This window comes from Xiphias gladius, chromosome 9 (assembly GCF_016859285.1).
Source record: "Xiphias gladius isolate SHS-SW01 ecotype Sanya breed wild chromosome 9, ASM1685928v1, whole genome shotgun sequence".
NCBI lineage: Eukaryota > Metazoa > Chordata > Actinopteri > Istiophoriformes > Xiphiidae > Xiphias > Xiphias gladius.
This window is the reverse complement of record NC_053408.1, coordinates 14,227,188-14,248,864: the sequence shown is the minus strand read 5'-3', so window position 1 is coordinate 14,248,864 and position 21,677 is coordinate 14,227,188. Positions and strand designations below refer to the sequence as shown.

Genomic DNA, 21,677 nt, shown 5'->3' with positions numbered 1-21,677 from the left:
CATTAGCACCATATTGAGAGAGACAGAGCGAGGGACGGGCCGGGAGAGAGAAGGAGGGGGATTCTTCCAGCTGTTTTTTCTAATAGCGGAGTGGAGAGAAAGTGAGAGGGTGATAGTCAAAGAGGGGCAGGAGACCTAAACAGCCTGGTAGGAGGAAGCCAGTGAGTTAAAGAAGAGGAGGATGGGGTTAAATTAAGGGAACAGAAGAGCAAGAGGAAGAAGAGTTTATCCTGGAATGACTGTGAAATAATATCACAGCTGACGGGGGAGTAGGGCAAGAAAGGTAAGTTTCTTCCTCCTCCTTTGTTTGCCCTGAAGCCAATTAGCAGCCGACTGATTACCATGCAAATGCTCTGTTTTGTTTAAATTTTTTTTTCTTTCTGTTTGCTTGCAATGTCACGGTGTTTCACGCCCACTTTCAGATCAACAATGTGTGTGTCTATGTGTGTGTGTGTGTGTGTGCGTGTGTGTGTGTGTGTGTATGTAACTTTAAGTGCCAAGGGAAAATTGGGTCACTGAGAGAGGGGAGAGGCAGAGAAGCATGTGTTAGAGGAGGACAGGCACACTGGGATAGGGGGAGACGGACAGAGAAATGGAGAGAAATCCTCAGTAGCCTTTGAACTACAGTAACAAGTGATCACTTCAGTAATCACTGGTGAATCAGAGAGAAATGTAAGTGCTGGTTGTTCACAGGCACAACTGTTCTGGTGCCACTTTTTGCTTGTTTTTGGCTTGTCGATGGAGTTTTCGCAGCATTAAAATACTTTGGTATGAATAGGTCTGTGTGATAAAATGAGAGGGTGAGCTGTTGAGTCCTGTCTCAAACTTTTCCTTTCCTCTGCATGGACAACAACAGGGGGTAGGATAAAGTTAAAAAGTGACTCTCAAGTAAAGCCTTCGGGGTCTTTCTACCATGTTTCCACTCTGCAGAAACTCATAGCAAGTGAGAAAAATTATGAAAAGAAATGATAATATAAGTAGATGATATAAGGTCCTAGATCAGCCTGACTCTCCGTCATGCTCAGTCTTGTGATGAGGTGTGGTTAGTCACTTTCATATTACTCAGCCAGCAATGTGTCAGCCCAGACAGAAATAGGCCGAATGTGTCTGCGTCCTTTGCGTGTTCTTGCATGCATCTCGGTGCTTTTGTTCAATCTGCATTCTCCCTCCAACGTATCTGCCACATGTGCTTTGCTTTACATGCTGTGCAAAAATGTCTGCTTTCTGGAAAGGACAGTTTTTTCCTTTTAAATCCTACGTTTCCATTTGTTTGGCAGATCAGAAATCTGCCCCTGTTGCGCTCTCGTGGTCATGATCTCAGAATCCAATCGAGTCAGAGGGGTATACAGTTGGTTCTAACAGGCCTTGTATTAGTCAGAGCAAAAGGGAAAGATGACCTTTCTATGCTGTTTATTTTGGGAAGGCAACAGGAAGAATGCTGGAGCAGCTGTTCTATTCCTGCTGGCAGATCCCACCCCTGTGAAATCCAGTCTGCCAGTGTAATGACATTCCCCTTACTCACGCAGGGGGTTTGGATGTATCTGAGCACTGTACAGTGTAAATAACACCTCATCAGGATTGTCTAAGTTGTTATGGCAAAGAGCTCAACAACACACACATACACACACACACATACAAACACACTGCACTGCAAACCTTCCGCTGCCAATTATTTCCTATCAGGCATGCCTGCCATACAAGGGGAACAGCATCGTTTATGAGGAAGTCAGCCCTCTGTATCTGCACATTACACTGTGTAGACATCCAACCTGTTGCACGGTAATCAGTGTCACCTGCCTGCCAATAAACACTGTCTTTCCATGCTTGTTATGCATCTCAACCAGTCTAGCAACGCTCTTTTATCACACAAACAGCCATCTTTTACTTTCCGAGACAGACACGTTCCCAATAATGGCAAGTCTCCCCAAAGAACCGCCCGAGGATGCCAAGAAACAGAGCTTCTGGATGGTGAGGATTATATTTATGATCAGATCTGAGAAAACCACAACCCTGATAATAGCTTTTTAATCTAAAATCAGTACGCATGTGTTTGTGAATGGCCTGTTACTCTTACATATCATCATCGTCTTTCCTCCTCACCGCCTCTCCTCCCAGCCAGGGAATTATGCAAGTACAGTGCACCGAACTGAACAGTCCTTCCAGGCCTGCAACGACATTGTGGCCTGCTTCATGGAGAGAGCGAAGGTAGAAAAACAGTACGCCCAGCAGCTCAGCCAGTGGAGCAGCAAATGGAAGTCTATAGTGGATTCTCGTAAGTATGAGAAGCTGCATGGTGGCTGTACAGCCATGGTGGCCTAAAAGCAGACAAGATGCATTCCCAGGCCTTTTAGACCATCTCAGTTCTCATCAAGTTAAAATTACCTCTTGGGTCTTGTTAACTGATAGCATCTGCGCTTGTTTGAAAATTTCCAGTAGACAAATGGAGGTCATTATTTCTTTATTGTTTCCATGATTCACCTCTGCGCTGTGTGTAATTCGTTTCCCCCGTCTGTCTTTTTTCCACTTCCCCAGGGCCACTTTATGGCTCCCTCATGAGGGCGTGGCAATGTTTCTTCACCTCCACCGAGCGTTTGTCCGCCCTCCATTCCTCCATCTCCCAGTCACTCATCGCTGAGGAAGGGCACCGGGTGAAGACCTGGCAGAAGGAGACCTTTCCAAAGAAAATATTTTGTGGGTTCAGGGAGAGCCATGACAACAACACAAGTTTTTCACATGCCCAGAAACCCTGGTCCAAAAAGCTGACCAAGGTCGAGAACACATGTATTATTTACATTTATCTGTGTTTGTGTTTGTGTGTGTGTGTGTGTGTGTGTGTGTGTGTGTATGTATGTGTGTGTGTACCTGTAATGGTGGTCATAAGTAGCAATGGTAGTTTCCTAGCTTTTTTCTTCAGCTTTCAAATGCATCTCATGGTCGTCATTAGCTAATGGGATTTGCAAACTCGATCAGTTTTTTTTCTTTCAAACTATTTCAAAGTGATTAATTACTGTCTCATTGTTTTACTGAGCTAACCAACTGTTGGCTGTAGCTTAATTTTTACCGTCCAAACATGAGAGTGGTTTCCTGTTTCTCATCTAATGTTCAGCAAGAGAGCAAATAGGTGTATTTCCCAAAATTTCAATCCCTGAAGTTTACTTTTCTCTAATTAAAGTAAATGTAACTTGAATGAAAATTAATGTAAAACAAAGTTAATCTTTGAGACTAAAACTATTCAAAAAAAAAAAGTTTTGGAAATCAATTAAAGCTAACTAAATTGGCCAAAAATTCAGCTTTGAGTTGAAATTGTGGAAACATTATATATAAAATACAATGCCATGAAAAATGAAATGAGTGTATGAATGACATGTGGTGTTATGGGGGGTTATGTGCTAGGCTGTTTCAGTCACTGTGTATTAAACAAAAAGATCTATAATGTTAATTTGTGAGCTTTAGAGGAGCTGGTAGGTGTGCCTTTCACCGTTGGACAGAGCCAGGCTAGCTGTTTCCTCCTTTTTCCAGTCTTTATGCTAAGCTATTCTAACTGGCTGCTAGCTGTAGATTCAAATTTACTGTACAGACATGAGAGTGGCATTAATCTTCTCATCTAACTCTTGACAAGGAAGCGATAAAGCGTAATGCCCAAAATGTCAGACTTTTCCCTCAAGTAAATAAAATGCGTGTGTGAATGGATATTCAACAGCTGGAGAAGGCCCGAGTTGCGTACCATAAGTCGTGTCAGAGGGAACAAACAGCTCTCAACAAAGAAAAACAAGCAAATGAAAACTCTGAGATGAGCCCTGAGAAAAAGCAGAAGATCACAGAAGCCAGAGAGAAGGCCACAGAGGAGAAGGAAAAGGTGAGCAGAGATGTTAACATACTGCACCATCTCACTCATAGTCAGTCATGCATGTTGAATAAGGGATTCATTAACAGCACATTTAAATTCACAAGTCCTGATTCACGACATGCCACAGAGTTAAATATGTTTTATTCCAAGAAAGTTTTGCCAGCTTGCTGCATGTAGTGATATTAATTCAGTTGAGGAACTCTCAACTCTTAACCCACCCCGAGCCTTAAATTTATGTTCCACGCATTTTCCTTGTATGGAGATATGTTATTGTCACTCTGCTCAGTGTTTGTGGAGCCCAGAATGAGAACAGTGGAGAGCACCCGATGATTTACAAATTTAAGATCCCCCTCCATCAACGAAACGCAGTAGATGTTCTTCCTGAATGATCGTATAGCAATCTTTCGTCATAAAACTCTTCTTCTGAGCTGCCTGCAGGCTAGAGAGCGCTATGAGAAAGCGCTGGAGGATGTGACGTCCTACACACCTCGCTACATGGAGGAGATGGAAGCCATTTTTGAACAGTCGCAGGAGGAGGAGAGGAAAAGGATCAGCTTTCTGAAGCAGGCTTTCCTCTCCATCCACAGACATCTGGACATCACCAACAATGAGAGGTGAGCAGCCATTGGAGGACTGGGTGTTTGTAAAGTTGGGTTCATCCATCTACACAAGTGCTTATTGTGTCATGACAAACATAGCTCTATGTCCCTGTGTCAGTGTGAAGGCAGTGTACAGTGACCTCCATCACACTCTGATGTCCATCGATGACCAGGATGATCTCAAGTGGTGGAAGAACAACCACGGTCCTGGCATGCCCACTGACTGGCCAAAGATTGAGGTATGTTACAAAGTTTCACTGCAAAACATAGAGGGCAAAACTACATTCACTTTCAGGACAACCAAATTAAAACACACACACACACACACACACACACACACACACACACACACACACACACACACACACACACACACACACACACACACATTAAGTTACTGTTTTGAAAATAGGTCACTTCTATAAGGATACACTCAACGAACGTGAGTATTTGTATGTGTGTGTGTGTATCTGTGTTTCCATACTTATCTGTAGATATAATAAACAAAAAAGTAAACAATATTTCCACTGTATTTTCAGAATACAAGGCAGTCTTGAACTTGGAAGTATACCAGTAACCAGTCTTAAAATGGTAATTTTTCCATTTTAGGCTATGTGAATCAGCCCTATGGTGATTGTAACCTCAAGACCAGGCAGATAGCTTACATAGAGGGTAGGTAGGTAGGTACTTTATTGAGGGAAATTATTTTGCCGCAGCAGCAACACACATACAGTACAACACAATATGTCATGAGTAGTACATAGAAACAAGTAGCATACAGTTTACAATTTGTGGTGAAACCTGCAATATTAAAAAACTGGTGGCTGAGCCTGAGACTGTCTCAGATCCTTTCTCTGCATGGGAACGGTGCGTGTTCAGTGATTTGTTACTGAACATACACAGTGAATGTGAGGCCTGAGTGATCGACAGTCGCTGAGTGGCTCAAGCCCACCCCTTTCCCTCTCCCTCCCTATCATGTCGTGAAGTCTCAGAGTAGAAAGTACTACCAAATATTTCATTTAATAATTAGGTGTTGTGAAAATACACTTGCTCTGCATAATAGAGTAGGACTTTGTTATAAGAGCTTTCAGTGTGCAGACAGTATCTTTATCTAGCTAAATTCCCAGCTCACTGGCTTATCCTTCACGAACGACCCTTATCAGTTCACTTGTTAGCGAGCTGAACTGAACGTTGGGCCATGTTTCAGTTCAGTGAATGGGACCACGGAGTCAGAGATCTGGTCTAGCACTGAACGATTCAGTGAACGAATCTTTTCAATTAATCTTCAGAGACATCAAGAACTACAAGTGACAATATCTTCTAAAATGAATATTTTTGTTTTTGTGTGCAAACCTTGTTGTAACCTTGTTGTTTCAGTGTTTTTCCTGTTCTTACCTCGGTAAAAGAAATATATGCTCGCACACATTGTCTAAGACCCATAAAAACAGTTTTTGCAGATTTTCACCGTAATATTTATAGATCTCTGGTATAAAAGCATTTGCACTCAGCCCCAAAATAACCTTAAACTTGGCTTGTGTGAAGATTTGCACACTCTTATGCAGTTGTTTTACTTCACCAGAGTTTTGATAAATTTGAAACCCAAACTTTTATATTTCACCCTTTTTAGGAATGGGTCCCACCAGTAAAAAAGCTGAGGAGAAAGAAAAGAGACCAGAAAAAAAAAGATAGCCAACCGTAAGTATCCAATAAAGGGCTTTTCACATATGGTAACTAATTACATTTTTTAAAATCCCAGAGATGACCACAGATTTTTTATTTTTTGACTATTTAAACGCCCTTGTCTTCTCCTGATAGTGTGATGATTGGGGGTGTGAAGGTGCGAGCTCTGTACGACTATGTGGGAGAAGAGGGTGACGAGCTGTCCTTTAAAGCAGGTGACACATAAAGTGTGATGTTCACAACACTCATTGTGTTACACAATCATTTTACTCAAGCAAGATTTTTATACAAAATTACAACTATTGTATAAATCTGAGTGGGAAGACAAATATGCATCCAATCCCTCTGAAATAAGGCTGTTAAACATACAGTAAGTGTGCTGTGTAGAGTTTACTGATGTTACGTAAATTACATGATTTCTGGGATGGGAAAATTACGTGTAGTGTCTAGGTGGAGCTTTAAAAGATGACCCAACTCTTGTGGAGATGTATATACATCACAAAAAACATAATTACTATCTTCATCATTTTTGAAGTACAGATGGGACAAATCTACAAAATTAAACATAGGTGATGCGGCTATAATATCACTTGCATCCTGCAAAGACAAAAAGCTATAATCATGTTGCATTAGGAGAGATATTTTGCAAATTATAGTGCATTTATCTATTTCGCTGTGTATGATAGAGTGTTGAAATCCAAAGAGAGTTTAGTTTACCTCTCACTGCCATTTTATCAGTTTTGTACAATTGTACGAAGCCAAGGTGAGCTGAGCAAACAGCCACTACCACAGTCAGTCAAGTCAAACACACCCTCTAAATGCAAAATATTAAATATAATTTCCAAAATATTCTCCAAGATGCTAAGCATCGAGATCCTAATCTATACGAATATGACAAAGTTGAAAGATTGCATAAGTTTAAAGGGTTTGTTTAGACTAAACATCTAGTTGCCTTAGGAGGAAGTACATCTTAAGGCACTCTTTCATTAGTTTTGATGGAGCTATACTATGTAGTCAACTCACCAAGGTTATTTTAGTGCCAAAGTGTCAAATAATGAGCAAGGTGGCCAAAGGGCAAACTCCCAAAAGCTTGCTTGTTACTGTTTTAAAGTCAGAGTAAATTAAAAATGACTAATGAATATTGAAACAGGGTCGTTTTAATGTGAACACGTTGAGTCACAGAAGCCAGACGATGCATTTTAACCGACATGTTTTCACTTCAGCATTTTATTCCTTTTGATCTCAGGCGAACTGTTCCTGAAGGTTGAAGAGGAGGATGACCAGGGTTGGTGTCGAGGAGTACTGAGCGGGGGGAAGGAGGGCTTCTACCCGGCCAATTACGTTGAAGTTGTCGAGTGATGCCACGCTGTCTAAAATTTTATGTTCTAAACTTATTTCTTACAAAGAGTTAGTTTTTAAATCCTCTAATAATATCAATTATTATCATTTAATGTCTAAGATGTTTCTGATTTTGAGTTCATGTCAGATATAATCTATTCCCACCTATATTTGAAATGTAAAGTTTTAAGGGCTTAATATTCTAACCTACTTGGTTTGAGTACTTCTGCAATATGAATTAACTTATCAAAGACTAGAATGTACTGTTTGTGCAAGAGTTGTATGTGTATATGCGTGAGTGTTTATGTGTGTTTGCATGCATGTGTGCATGTTCAGATGAAACAAAAGAGAACAAGAGAGCATATTTATTTACCGCCATCATGTCTGAGTCATTAGATCACTGTAATGAGCTGATAGCTAATAATGATACATGAGGTTTACCCAGGCACAGGTTTACAATGATGTGTGCACACGAGGTTAATGTTTGCTTAGTAAGTATTATGTAGAGGCACACAGAAGTTACTTTGACTGAGGGGAATGGATTTTCACAATAAAAGTGTATTTGTTTTGCCTCTAATCCATCTTGTTAACACTATTTATTTATTTATTCATTTATTTATTTGCCATGCTAGCGGTGTGGTTCTATGGCTGGCAATTTTGGCCGGTAAGTCAACCACTTCAGTTCAGAATGAAATATCTAAACAACTATGTGATGGATTGCCTTGAAATTTGGTACAGACATTCATGGTCCCAAGACAATGACTGATTTTGGTGATCCCCTGACTTTTCCTCTAGTGTCACCATGAACATTTCTGGTTTTGAGTGAAATGTATCCACAACGATTGGATGTGTTGTTATGAAATTTGGTACATTTATGCTCCCAAAAGGATGAATTGTAATCACTTTGGTGGTCCTGGAACATTTGGTGGCATAATCAAGTCAAACCTTTAATTTGTCCAGTACTTTGGTTTATCACCAAATACCTGCAAAATTAATGACATTCCCGTCAGACTCAGCTGTACTCTATGTTTTGTGCTAATTAGCACATTAGCATACTAACACGCTAATCTAAGATGGCGAACATGGTAAACAGTACACCTGCTGAACATCACCATGTCAGCTTTGTCACCATGTGCATGTTAGCTTGCTGATGTTAGCGTTTGACTCAAAGCACAATTGTGCCAAAGTACAGCCTTACAGAGGCACTAGCATGGACTCTCACCTCTTTAAACTATTCATATATTGAGACAAAGACCCCAAAAGACAAGACATTAGAAGCAAAAACATACATGTGTAGATGCGCTCCGTCATTTTCAAATTATTTTCCAGACATTTAAAATGTATCTAATGCTTTTTATGTGACATAGAGATACCGTATAATGACCAGGTAATTAACTGCACATACAGATAGATATATTTAAATGAATCAAACATCTGTGAAGCACAAATATTGAAGGAAAATTACCAAAAACAACAAGAACAAACAATGGTTGTCCTTTGGTAAAATATCCTGTGTAATTTTAAGTATTCCTTCGGTCCTCTACTCCTCCAATACACGGAAGTCTTGTGGTGTTTTGGATTCCTCAAACAAATATTATTACTTTACAGACACTATTGTCCAAAGCGACTTACATTTTAACATAATACCATATTTCAGTAGTTACATCGGTGTAGATTAAATCATTTGATCTGTGTACATGAAAGAATTTTACAGGATAGTCAGGGTAGCTTGTTCATTTACTTTGAAAGATTATTATCCACGTTAATGGACCTTTGAGATGTTAATACCCTGTTCTCATTTCATCTTTTCTTCATCCAGACATTGTATTTACATTCATGAATGTTTAACTACAGTCACGCAATATGCCATAAATCTCTGACCCAACACTCAACCTCACAGCTTTGTGCACACACCACACTACGGCATCACAGAAGACTATAGAAGAAAGAAACCTGTTGGACAAGATCTCTGAGGCACAAAAAATGAACAATGGCAAGACGTCACACAATAGGTAGAACATTTCTGAGACCTGGGAGGGTTTCGTGTTTATGGTTGCACTGTACAGTCAGCATTCAAAGGACTCTGCATGTGTAAGTACGCCTTATATATGCTTATTTTCAGAGGACTTTTTTATTTTATAATGCAGAAAGATGTTAGATGCATTGTTCAAATTATGTTTCTATAGTGAGAGGGATTTCTTAAAGGCATGTCATCATCTTACAAACATGCCGACATGCTCCCCAGAGAAAACTGTCATTTTTCAATACTTTTATTACTTTGGACTGGATTTTAATTACATGTTATGTGTTAAAGAGTGCTTACACTGTAATGTTTTCTGGGTGTCATGTTTTCTTAAATGATTTCCTTGCTCTCTCAGGCAGGCAGAATCACAATGGAATTCGCTTGTGGGTTTGTCTATGTGCCGCCGTCAGTGAGTCAGAAGGATGGCCAACAATCCAGCGCCAATGTCATTAAACGCTCAGGTGTGATTTCTTTCTCCCGACATCAAAGAAAAAATCCAAATTAATAAACACTTGTTTAAATGGAAATGTGTCACATTTATAACTCCACTTTGTTGTTTAGTTGTAGTTTTCTCAAACCCATAGATCACTAGCCAGACACAGACGTTTTCTGAGCAGCTTCACTGGAGTTTGCAACCAGTAAATATTTCAGCTATCTAAAACATGAAGAGGATCAGATTCTATTGTCAGTCAAAGACCTTCCGAAAGACACTTGTTGACTTACCAGTTTGAAGAAATCCATCAAAGAGGCACAAAGCTTTCACTCCGCTAAGTCTATCACCGACGCATGTCACCTGCCGTCAGCTCCGTTCTCTAGAAGATGTCAAATAGGCAATGTGGGAAATGTAGGAAGTCATTAACTGAAGTATTGCTTGAGAGAAAGATTAAATTCCAATACTTTATCACAAAATAACTGCTAATTTTCTTTGAATATCAAAGATTGATTGTACATAACAGTGTAAAAGTATCTGCAGGTGGAATTTTCCTTTCGTCAGAGCTTTTTGGATGACTGGTTGGTTAAGTACCTTTATGTATTATGCAATCAGTGGCACACACAACCTCTCCTGTCTATCTTAGAGGAGATATTCCTTTCAGATACTGTGCTTGGCTCAGTTAAAGCCATCTGCCACCTGAGTCACATTTTCTTCACAGTGCAAAGGTCATCACTGCACCAGCTGTTTTGTCTGGGATCACATTTCTCTTGCGAGAAACTGTTTAAAATTAACACCCAATGTATGTATTTTCTTTTTTATTTTCCTCTCAGCTCTCCTGCCTCCTGTTAGCCGAATTCGTCCTCGCACTCCTCCACCTCCTCCTCCAACAAACTCTGCAGAAGCAAAATCACCAAAATTCCAGACATCTACCCCAAAGATCATTGAAAAGTTGGAAAAAAGCAAAGTGAAGAAGGTTGTAAAGCCCACTCCCTTCTATGAAAATGCAGAATTTCACAATCAGCGGAAGACTGCTTCTTCCATCAATACAACAGCTCAACAGACAACATCTCCTCGAAGGACAGGTACTGTGAATATGTAAATAAAGGTGGAAATGTATGGCTGAACATGTGTAGTTTATTTGCTTTAGTGTTATCTGAAATACCATGGATGCAATTAATATCTTAAAGGAGTATTTCACCCCATATTTCAGTGTTTTCCTCTCTGTCATACACCAGTGACGGCTACCAAACAAACAGGAAAGTTAGCCACCGCTCACATACACAAAGTTACATATATTCACACCTGCAGTGGCCTTGCTGAAGGGCAGCAGCGGTAATAAAGAAGTGGCAAACACTGCTCTTTTACTTTTCATGGCCAAGGCTAATCCTGCTTGTCCAAACCCGCACCCTCCCTTCAAAGGCCCACTCCAACCTTTAGACCACTGCTGGTTTGTTTTCAGATGCACAAAATATCTTTTAAATTTCTTCCAATTATTGTGGCAAAAACCATAGTAACCTCAATAATGTGCAACAAGGTGAATGTGCCCAGAGCTCTGTCAGTGAGAAATTAGTAAATATTATGAGGTATTCTGTAAATTTCTCATTTTCTTAACCCCAATCCGACTGTTATATTAGCATTCTTACCTTGACCTTTGGGGTTATGTCTGTGTGTGTGTGTGTGTGTGTGTGTGTGTGTGTGTGTGTGTGTGTGTGTGTGTGTGTGTGTGTGTGTGTGTGTATGTGTATGTGTGTGTATTTGTACATGGGAGGTCTAAAAGTTCTATGTGTGATGTTTATGTTTTAACCTGTAAAGTGTGCTAGGACTCTTTCAGTGATGTGCACATTAAATAAATGGATGTTAAAGTTGAGGTTAAAGGTAAAAAATAGACTGATTGACTCTAACACACTCGCAGCAGGTTGCAAAAGCTGTTCGGAGACTATACTATACACACTAATACACTCTTTACTGAGTGTATTAAAGCGTCGGTTAGCCAAAAAGGGAAAAAAAGATGCAGAGATCAATACCTTAAAATTTGAACACACTAACATAAAAAATATCTGCATGGTTAGATATAACATGTTGTTTAATAATGAATCATCCTTTTAAGTACATGGTTGGATAGATAGATATAGGTGGTAAATCACTGTGTGTTTGGTGATCCAGCGCACTTTAGTAGTGAATTCACTAATCTGCAGCCAAGGCGAGGAATGACAGTTTAAAATTTTGGGGTGACCCATTCCTTTAACAGTCTCCTCTTATCTGCTTTACCCAGCTCTTCTTCCACCACACATGAGACCTGCAGCAAACAGCCATTCCTTTTCTTACAGCCAGCCACTCGACTGTCAGACATTTACCTATGACCTGCCAAAAAATGAGCCAGATTTAGATGCCCATTCCTGGGACCCGCACTACTCATACAGTACACCGGAAGGCAATGGGGGCTTGGTGAAGCTGCCAACTGATGCTAGCAATGTGCCGGGCCAGACACCAGGTGAACAGATATCTTTGTTTTTCCTCTTTGTATTTAACTTTAACTTGATACGACCAAGTGCATGCAAGATTTGTAGCAGATTGTCTAGGGAAGAGGCAGATCATCCAAGTTTCCGCTCCTCTCATCCAAAACCCCAGCCCCAGCCCTCCCACCGAGACCTTCATTCATGAAGTCAGTGCCAGAGTACCTGGTGCTGTTACCCTCGTCCCTCTCATCTCCTTCATCCTCTCAGAAATCACCTCCAACCTCATCACTTTCCCAATCGTCTAGCGGAAAGGGTAAATACAACAGTCTCTTTCAAGGTGTCAAAAGACCAATATAACACAAAATGCTTATTTTGAATTCTCATGTTATTCCCAACTCAGGATCAGCAGATAAGGAGCCTCTTCCAGGGAATCCTAATGTTGTCCTTGTCAGTTTAGGGAAATTACTCTCAGAGGAAAGAGGTCAGCAAACTTATCATCACCATAAAACAGATGATCAGCCATCTAGTTTTTTTTGCTTTTTGTTTTGTTTTTTTTGCGTCTTATTAGCTTATGATGGTGACGATGTTTGCATATTTCCAGGGCAGTGCATACTGGGTGAACCCACCTCCTGCTCCCAGTGTGGCTCTGTGCTGGACTCCTGCTATGACAATGTGGTAATTACCTCTTTCATTTGACCTTTATTCTGAAACTGAGAAGCAGTAACATGATTAGGAGTCATTGATTTCAAATCTGACTAACAACGGTAAATCTCCTTGTAATCAATACTGGAAAATACAGAGCATGACAAACTCTTAGAGGCAGTCAACTGAAGCATTATTGATCATAACCTAATGAAACAATGGATAATTGGGATTGGTTTGATCGATTCAGACAGCAGGCTGGTTTGGTCTCAGTCAGTGGACTCAGTTAATGTTGGTGATGTTTCGGTGTAAGAGCAATGTTCTCTCCTTATGCTGATCTGCAGGTTAATGTGTGTCACTTCTGTCAGTCCTCGGAGTTGACCAGCCCTCCCAGTATACCACCCAGTATTCACTTTTTGCTAAATCCAGATGAACAGCCCCTGTGTGCTCCTGATGCTCTGCTCCTCTTCTGCATCGACATCTCAGGCTCCATGAGCATCACCTCCCAGGTAAAAACACCCAACTGACACTGACACACTCATCCGTTTACTCCTGGATGACATTCACAAATACAACTTGTGATTTTTCAACTGATCCATCTGTAGGTGTCGGAGGGAGAGCATTTTGTCCACAGATCCCGTCTCCAGGTGAGTTTTTTTTTATTTTTTTTATTTTCAAGTGTCCTTTTGACTTTGTGAGATTGAAAATGAGCAGGAAGTACGGACATAGTGAAGGTTCATTTAAAAAAATGCAAATTCCCCAAGTATCACAGCATTAAGTTGACTGGAAAATGAACACAAACATTTTTTGTACATGCACAATATAGAGTATGATAACAATAATAGCTGTCCAGCGATGCTATCAAGATACCATTGGTGTTAAAAATCATTATATTCAAACCAGTTTGTCCAGCAAGCCGTGGTGCAGTGTGTTCAGAGACTAAGTGAACAGCAACCAGACATAAGAGTGGGGCTCATCACCTTCAACTATCAGGTACATACAAGATTTAATAGACAACAATAGTATTTTTTCCCCGATTCTGAAGTTTTCTTATGGCTTATATTTAATAATTCTTTTTACACTCAATGTCCTTACTGTCTCTGTATTGCTGTAAGTCACTGCATCTTTCTTTAAGATCAGCAAATTGGATTTTCTTTGTCAATGTCTTGTCATTCAGCATCATTATTATCTTGAAAATCACCGTATGAATAACATGTTTCATTGCTGTTGCTTTTCTTTATCCCTTGATGATTGTATTGCCAGGTTACAATGTATGGATATGAGAATTTCTCGTCACGTTTCCTGACTGGTGCTGAGCTGACAGAGAGGAACTATCTGAAAGAGGCTGCAGCCAGTTTCCCCAGTCCACCTCCACTCTCACAGACCAAGGACTTCTTACAGAGACAAGTAATGGGGTAAAATGAAAAAAAAAAAAAAGATTGAATTGGTTGTTTTGTGCATTATTATATAATATTACCTGCTGTATGTTCAAATAACAAACATATCCACCTGATTCTGCTTTTAAAAAAAAAAAGATTATCTGAAAGTGGGACCACAGCTCTGGGTCCAGCTGCTCTCGTGGCAATTGCAATGGCCTCCAGACAGCCAGGGTCCAAAGTAGGTTTGGCTTTTGAATCTTATTTGCAGGACGGTACCAGTGTATTTGTGTGTTTTAACCCATTTATAGTTCACATATACATTACATTGATCAGTATTTAGTTGCACTGATTCAGTAAAGCCCGTGCACACCATGATGTCTTTATAAAGATGTGTAGACCCATAAACCTTGTTGACTGAAAAGGAACCAGGAATCCCACAAAGTGATGGTCACTTGGCCTCATTTTATTTGTATATGACGTTTTGTTCGTTGGCCTTTATCAGCATTTCTGCTTCCATCTCTGTTAACAAAGTTAATAGTTAATAGACATTTTATTTTTCCTGCATTTATAAGGTCTGCATGAATTTCCATTCATATTAGCACAGGCTGAACTTAAAACTTACTTGGAACAACTTCGTATCATTTTGTTTTCAGTCTGTACTTTGAAGTAGATGAGCTGTGATGTAAAGCTTGTATGAATTATAATGAATGGTCAGAAACTGGTCTGGTCCTTATGCCATTATATGTCAGTTTTTCATTTTTTCTATTTTCTAAAAACAATACAATCCTGATCTGCTATCCCTGCTGATCTTGAAGGTGATTATCTGTACAGATGGGAAGGCCAACACAGACTTAGGAAATCTGGAGGTAGAGGATAATGATGCTGGCACCCTTCTCTCTTCCACCATCTTCTACCAGGAGCTGGGGGAGTATGCTGCCAATCAGGGGTGAGTAAGCAGCTCCAAATTGATGTCAAGAATGGGAACGTGTGTTTGAACACATTATACTGCGAAACAGACAATGAGTGAGCATACAGATGCAGCCGTTTACATATCTGGAGTACTGTTGCACCACTTACAAAAGAAATACTGGTCCTAGTAATACTGATAGGGGCCCAGTGAAAGACGGGGGATGACTGTTGTTGCTCAGCTGATCTAGATTTACTGTGACGAAGATCATGCTGAAATATCCTTCTTCCCTTAGAGTGACGGTGTCTGTGCTGTCCATAGAGGGAACAGACTGCCGGCTGGATCAGTTGGGCAGACTCGCCGATCGCACTGGAGGGAAAGTACGGTGTGATTTGCTTCAACAATTCTGTCAGTATTTCTATTATATAAATCAGTCATCAGAGTTTGCATTTCCCATATCGTCTGCGCATTTTGTCTCTCATCTTCTAGGTGGTAATAGCAAGTCCGAACAGGCTGCATCCAGAGTTTGAACAGATCATTGAGAACAGGACCATCGCTACACACTGTACTGTTACACTACTGCTGCCCAAATCACTGTAAGAGTTGCACTGCATATCATTATATGTACCCTAAATACTAGCGTTTCTGAAGTCTTCATGATTGTTCTAGCACCATAAATTACATTATTAACAAGGCCCACAGAATTGACTGATGTCCGCCTTCGCTGCAGGTGTATGAGAGGAGAAAGGGAGGCTGGACACAAAGGGACCAGAGAGGTGGGGAACGTGGACCCAGATACAGAGATCACCTTCCAGTTTGGAGCCAATGAACAGGACACAGAAGGTGAGATAAAACTACAATATTGTCTTTTTCTTTTCTTTTTTTTTTACCTTGTGAATTCCAGTTGCAGATCTGCTGTTTTTCTCAGGATTATCACAGGTTGTGGTGTGACGTGCACTGCCAGGTTTTGCAGGACGGGGATTTCTGTTGCCAACCAAGAAAACCTTGAATCTCAATCTGAGAGACAACATCATTGTTAAACTGAGAGGGAGCCAGAGTGCTGACATCTGAGAAACAAAAAGTAACAAAGCTGGATTGATGAAAATGCAACAATGGGTCATGTAAAAAAAAAAAAAAAAAGGGGAGGGGGGCACTAGATAACAACAGAAATTCATGTTTTGCCACTTCTGGTAAGAGAGGAATATGTCCTTGCACATGTCACTCTACTACCTGTGATCTAAAAACAAATACTGCAGAAAGGTAAACAAAGAATTATTACCAAGTCAGTAAGAAACAGCTTTCATTTAACTAAGATCAAATTAACTTTTTAACTGCTTTAGCAGCATAGCTCAAGGGATGGTGATGTAAGTCTATTCATCAGTCGGTCAACAACTTTGGTCCTGATTGAAATAGCTTAACAACAACTGGCTGTATTAAGATGAAATTTTGCACAGGCATTCAAGGTCCCTAGAGGATTAATCATAATAACTCGACCCCTCCCTTGCACCACCATGAGGTTTACATTTTTGGTTTTCAGTGATATATCTATTGGATAGATTGTCAATAAATTTGCTACAGGTCCCTACAGGATCAACTCTAGTGATCTGCTATCATCCGGTCAAAGTTTGCCCAATTTGCCCAGTACTGTGATTTATGACGAAATACATAAAAAGATTAATGACATTCCTAACAGCCTCAGTTGTACTTAGTGTTTAGTGCTAAGCTAAGATGTTTAACCTGTTAATATTTCTAAAAACCACATTAGCCTTGTCGTTGCTGTGACTAATATTCAGCATTGCTATTAGTTGTTGTTTGTTTGTTTTTTTCAACACATACAGGCTACAGTTTAGTCATTATGCTGGGACTTTGGACTCTAATAGACACAAATTAATTCTGCAGCAACTCAACCTGAAGTCTGGATCGCTGTGGGAAGTGGCCTGTATTTTGAGTGGAGGGCATCAGATGGGTCAAAGGTGGTTCATCTGAGCCAGTCTGACCACTGACTCCTTATACAGGCCAGAGCCCTGTCTCTTTTCTCTGACCGCTACAGCACTTAGATTTGCTGAATTTTAGTTGTGTATTTAAATCTGAAAACCAAACCGGGCTTCGACGCCATATTAAGTATGAACAAAAAGCAACATGTGCTTCCTGTGTTAAACTCTCTTGATTCATATTTGTGTTCTCTCTGTGCTTCTTTTCAGTACCACCACCAACCTCTGGTAGCTGTGTATCCATCCAGCTGCACATCAAGTACAGGCAGAGGAACGGACAGACGATGCTCAGAGTGATAACTTCACACCGAGATGTTACTGATGACAGGTGCTCATGATGTTTCCATAATCTCAGTTCTTCTCTCATTTGCATTTTGAGATTTCCTCACACACACACACACACACACACCACTGCTGCACTGATCTATCTGCATGCTTGTGGCCTCCTTCTAAGCCTAAACAAGTCATTATCTTGTGTTGTCTCTCATCAACGAGGCGTTCTCTCCTTCAGGGCAACAGCTGTTTGGATGTATTATTTTCTGGCAATCTCAGTGAACCTTTAGGCAAAGCAGTGTCGAAAATCCAAGGAGACTGGCTGTTGCTGAGATACTGGGGCCTTAGCATCATGCAGAAATGATCGCACCATGTAAATCACATTTTTCATCCATTCTAACAGTGAATTAACCTCTCAACCCAGTCTGCCTGCCTCATAGACAGAATAAAGGTCATGCAAGTCATTGTCTGATCGGCTACAAAGTGGCCACTGTGTGTATTTGCACTGCAATATAATGGCAAGGCTGAATCTGTAAGTGTTGAAGAGCACTCTTATGATAAAAGTGTCACCCTCCTTCTCAGCTCGGCGGCGCTGTCCTCTCTGTCTCTGGCCATCATTCAGCTCAACTCATCACAGGCCAGCGCCGCTCTGGCTGTCAGAGGCCGCTTCCTGAACGCCAGGAGGGAAGCAGAGCTGCAGAGGAAGCTGATAGAGAGAGCAATGTGAGTTACAGAAGGGACGGAGGAAACTCTGACTGCGTTAGTGTGTGGGCAACGTGTAGAATGAGAGCTAATTTCACGGTGAAGTTCGACAACTGGATTAAAATGAGGGCTGATTCTGTACACACATAGAAAAATTACAAAATGCAAGAAAAACAGATAGCACAAACGAACAGAAAAATCTAAGAGGATTTATTTTGTAGATGAAACAGAAAAGTCAAGGAGTGTCATAACATTTTGAAATTAAATAACATGAACAAAAATATGAATTTTACTGCACTGAGAGAGCAATCAGATGCAAAAATAAAAAATGAGTTCAAATGAAAATCAGATAAACTGGTTGTGTTCAAATACATCGGATTAAACTGATGAACTGTTTGAACTGTTTTTTGATGTTTTTAAGACCATTATTATTATTTCAGATGTGATTTTTTTTTTGTTCATTCAAAATGGTAGTTTTGAGTTTGAGCTTATTTTTCCAGGATTTTTTTTTCTTTTTATATTCTTTACAATCAACCTTATATTATCAGTAAAAAAGACAGAAAGTGGTAGGTAGATAATGTGCTTTCTCTGTTTGCAGTGAACATAATCACAGTGCAACGGACAGACAGACATACAAAGAATGGGTTAAAACCATGGATCCAATATACTACAACATTCATAACTTCACGCGGGTGAGTTTATGTACATTTGTGTACATTTATTAGATTCAGTTAGAATCATCACACTTAAACACTTCATTTTATTGTTTTGCTTGTTTTTTCCAGAGAAAATCTGTCATTTCCGACTCACAGGTAATGTGATGTCCTTATACTGTCCTTATAGTACTTAGTGCTAGAATACTACAGTGCCCATTTTGCTTAATTTTTTTGTGATAATTCTTCAGTTCTTCTCCTCCCATCAGTCTCTAACAGACGCTGGTGCAGTGCTACTCTACACCATGAAGCACAGCAACAGGAAGTCCATCTCACTGAAGAATAAACATAAACTCTAGCCAACTGTCAGCCTCTACTGTTTACCTTGATGGAAGCAACTCAAGCCATGATTGACAAGGATAAATACTGCAATTTGACTTTGATTATCTGGCTGAATAATGATCCTGCAAATACTTCACAATGTAAATAATGTATTACTGTTTATCAGCTGAAAAAGTGGTCATCTGTGTTATAAAGAAACTTATTTCTCTGTGAGACCTTAAATAATTCCTTTCAGTGTTGCATATAAAAACTGCTGAGGCAGTATACATTGTACATGGGAGTGTGTTGGACACATTCCCCTTCACAGCGTTTGAGTTTTTGCACTGATAAAAACACATAGGAAACACCTGACTAAGAAACACATCACACAGCCCACACCCAGGTCCTTTGGTGTCAGCAAAATACATCTCACAGCATATGTAAACCTCCAACGCAACAGTCAATGTAGCTGTGGTGACAATTATGTAATTATTTTTTAATATATGCAATTTGTTTGCACCAAACCTGACGATGCAACAGGAAAACTTAGTCACACAAGAGCAGCTAAGCATTATTGTACTTTATAATACATGCACTGAATGTTATTTAGAAGATACATCAAAAACAGTGAATTTGAGTTCATATCCACTGAGGCTAAATCAGAATATCGCAAATGCTATGCTGTGTCAATATTTAAAAGTGGCAAAGATAGTGAAAATTTGAATACATACAAAATAGGACAGAGCAAACAATAATCATGCCTGAAATGGAAGTCAAAGCATAAAGAGACATACTTTTCTCTTACAACACAAACACGTAACTCAGAACAGATGTCTGTCGAGCATTTGTATGGACCATTATTCAGCGCCGGCAGGTTCCAAAAAAGCAGAATATAAAGAAACCAAGATTCAACCAGAATACGTAGAGTGATGCTGAGCAGGTAGAAGCCCACAGTGCCTCTGTCTCTATGGAGATCTATGACCGTCTTGCTGCTGGTGTCTATGGACACAACCTGGAGCCTCCTTTTTTCCCTGGCCCTCCAGCTCCACATCTCCCTTCACCTGGGGGCTCCTCTTCTGGGCCAGGGAACGCAAGTGACAGGGGAAAGGCTCCATGAGCAGGATAGAGAAGATAACCAGGACAAAGATGAAGTTCCAGGCCACCATCATAGGTCTGTGGAAATGTCTATTAAAACAAGGTTCGGGTGCAGATGCTGTGCCCGGTGCCGATGCAGGTGAAGTCGCTGTCCGGTTTGGTGAAGGGCAGCACAGCCAGGAAGAGGATCACCATGCGGATGCACAGGGAGCGGCACTTGTAGGTGGTGGTGGCGTCCACTGCCGTCCGCAGGATGGGGATAAGGCTTGTTACTATTGCTGCCATCGTCACCTCTGGCTTTTGTTAGGAATCTAGGAGTGGAAGTTAGAACAAAGGAAAACACTACTGCTCAAATTGTGATTACAGTGGTGGAATATAACTAAGTAATTTTCTCAAGAACTGTACTTGAGCACAGGTAATTGTACTTTCCATTTTATGCTACTTTATACTCCACTTTATACTCCACTACCATACAGAGCGAAAAAAAATTTTAGTTTACATTTTTTGCAGTTATTTTACATTTATTTGACAGTGGTTCCCAACTGTGTTATGTTATGACCCTTTGTAAAAAGGCAGTGTCTGGGGCCTCGTGTCACATTTCAGAAGTCTACGAGTTGTTAGCAGTTCCACCAAAGAGAGATTTCCTCTCTAAACTTTTCAGATTATTTCATATACATAACTGTTTAAGTCCCAAAGAGGTCAAATTATTCAATCTTTCAGAAGAAAGCGAATGAAGTAGTAGTAGTGATGAAGTATTTTACATTGCGGCACTGGTACTTGTATTTAATGATCGGAGTACTTCTTCCACCTCTCTACATATTTATGACAAATTATTTCATTTTCAATGTTGCTTATAAATCATGATACATGTTTTTTTTTGAGTTGCAGGAATTCCATCAGATTTATTTTAGCTGTGAAAAATATAAATGTCGTTACTTCAGGGCCAAAGTCAAAAGATCAGTGCAGTTTTTCTATTTATTTTTCATTGTCTTACCTGTAGGATAAAGGATTTTAAATGGGACTGTACCTATAGGCCGCAGTGCACACACACACACACACACACACACACACAGAAAAAAAGCTTTAGCACTGTACTTGGCCTCATTTGCACAACAAATAGATACAGCTGTGTTTGTGGGTATGGATTGAGGGAGATTCTTGATGTACTTCAAAGCAAAACTGTCATTAATGGGAATAAAGTGTGACAGATAAAAGAGCTTACCTTTAAGAGTTGCGGCCCGCTAATAGAATATTACCCCGCTTGCTTCGCATTAGATATTTTATGGGTACCAGGAATGTCACTGTCATCAATATATCTGCTACAGTTCCACACCAGAT

At 40.2% G+C, this 21,677-nt stretch overlaps 3 protein-coding genes across 5 annotated transcripts; 2 read left to right on the top strand and 1 right to left on the bottom strand.

Moving 5' to 3' along the window:
- The first annotated feature begins 71 nt into the window (after positions 1-71).
- LOC120794876 (protein kinase C and casein kinase substrate in neurons protein 3-like) lies at positions 72-8,033 on the top strand. 3 transcript variants are annotated; one of them, XM_040136277.1, is made up of 10 exons: positions 72-283; positions 1,875-1,968; positions 2,116-2,272; positions 2,533-2,768; positions 3,701-3,856; positions 4,286-4,461; positions 4,565-4,685; positions 6,074-6,141; positions 6,262-6,341; positions 7,373-8,033. In XM_040136277.1, the coding sequence occupies exons 2-10, from the start codon at positions 1,912-1,914 to the stop codon at positions 7,483-7,485; spliced, it is 1,164 nt and encodes a 387-aa protein (XP_039992211.1). In that variant the 5' UTR covers positions 72-283; positions 1,875-1,911; the 3' UTR covers positions 7,486-8,033. The 3 variants fall into 3 exon arrangements, with proteins under 3 accessions (XP_039992211.1, XP_039992209.1, XP_039992210.1); XM_040136275.1 differs by having other exon boundaries at positions 73-283; positions 1,898-1,968; XM_040136276.1 differs by lacking the exon at positions 72-283 and adding an exon at positions 512-672 and having other exon boundaries at positions 1,898-1,968.
- Positions 8,034-9,513: 1,480 nt separating this feature from the next.
- LOC120794491 (circularly permutated Ras protein 1-like) lies at positions 9,514-19,487 on the top strand. Its single transcript, XM_040135607.1, has 21 exons — positions 9,514-9,559; positions 9,847-9,948; positions 10,751-11,002; positions 12,193-12,411; positions 12,549-12,689; positions 12,777-12,857; positions 12,978-13,051; positions 13,363-13,527; positions 13,624-13,665; positions 13,922-14,011; positions 14,282-14,433; positions 14,554-14,635; positions 15,213-15,343; positions 15,600-15,684; positions 15,794-15,900; positions 16,035-16,147; positions 17,506-17,623; positions 18,151-18,291; positions 18,869-18,962; positions 19,056-19,082; positions 19,193-19,487. The coding sequence occupies exons 1-21, from the start codon at positions 9,514-9,516 to the stop codon at positions 19,280-19,282; spliced, it is 2,352 nt and encodes a 783-aa protein (XP_039991541.1). The 3' UTR covers positions 19,283-19,487.
- A 450-nt stretch (positions 19,488-19,937) lies between these two features.
- On the bottom strand, positions 19,938-20,624 carry LOC120794849. Its single transcript, XM_040136226.1, is given in 4 exon segments — positions 19,938-20,046; positions 20,048-20,253; positions 20,255-20,443; positions 20,445-20,624. Coding segments are annotated over 4 exon segments (684 nt in total).
- Between the last annotated feature and the right edge of the window lie 1,053 nt (positions 20,625-21,677).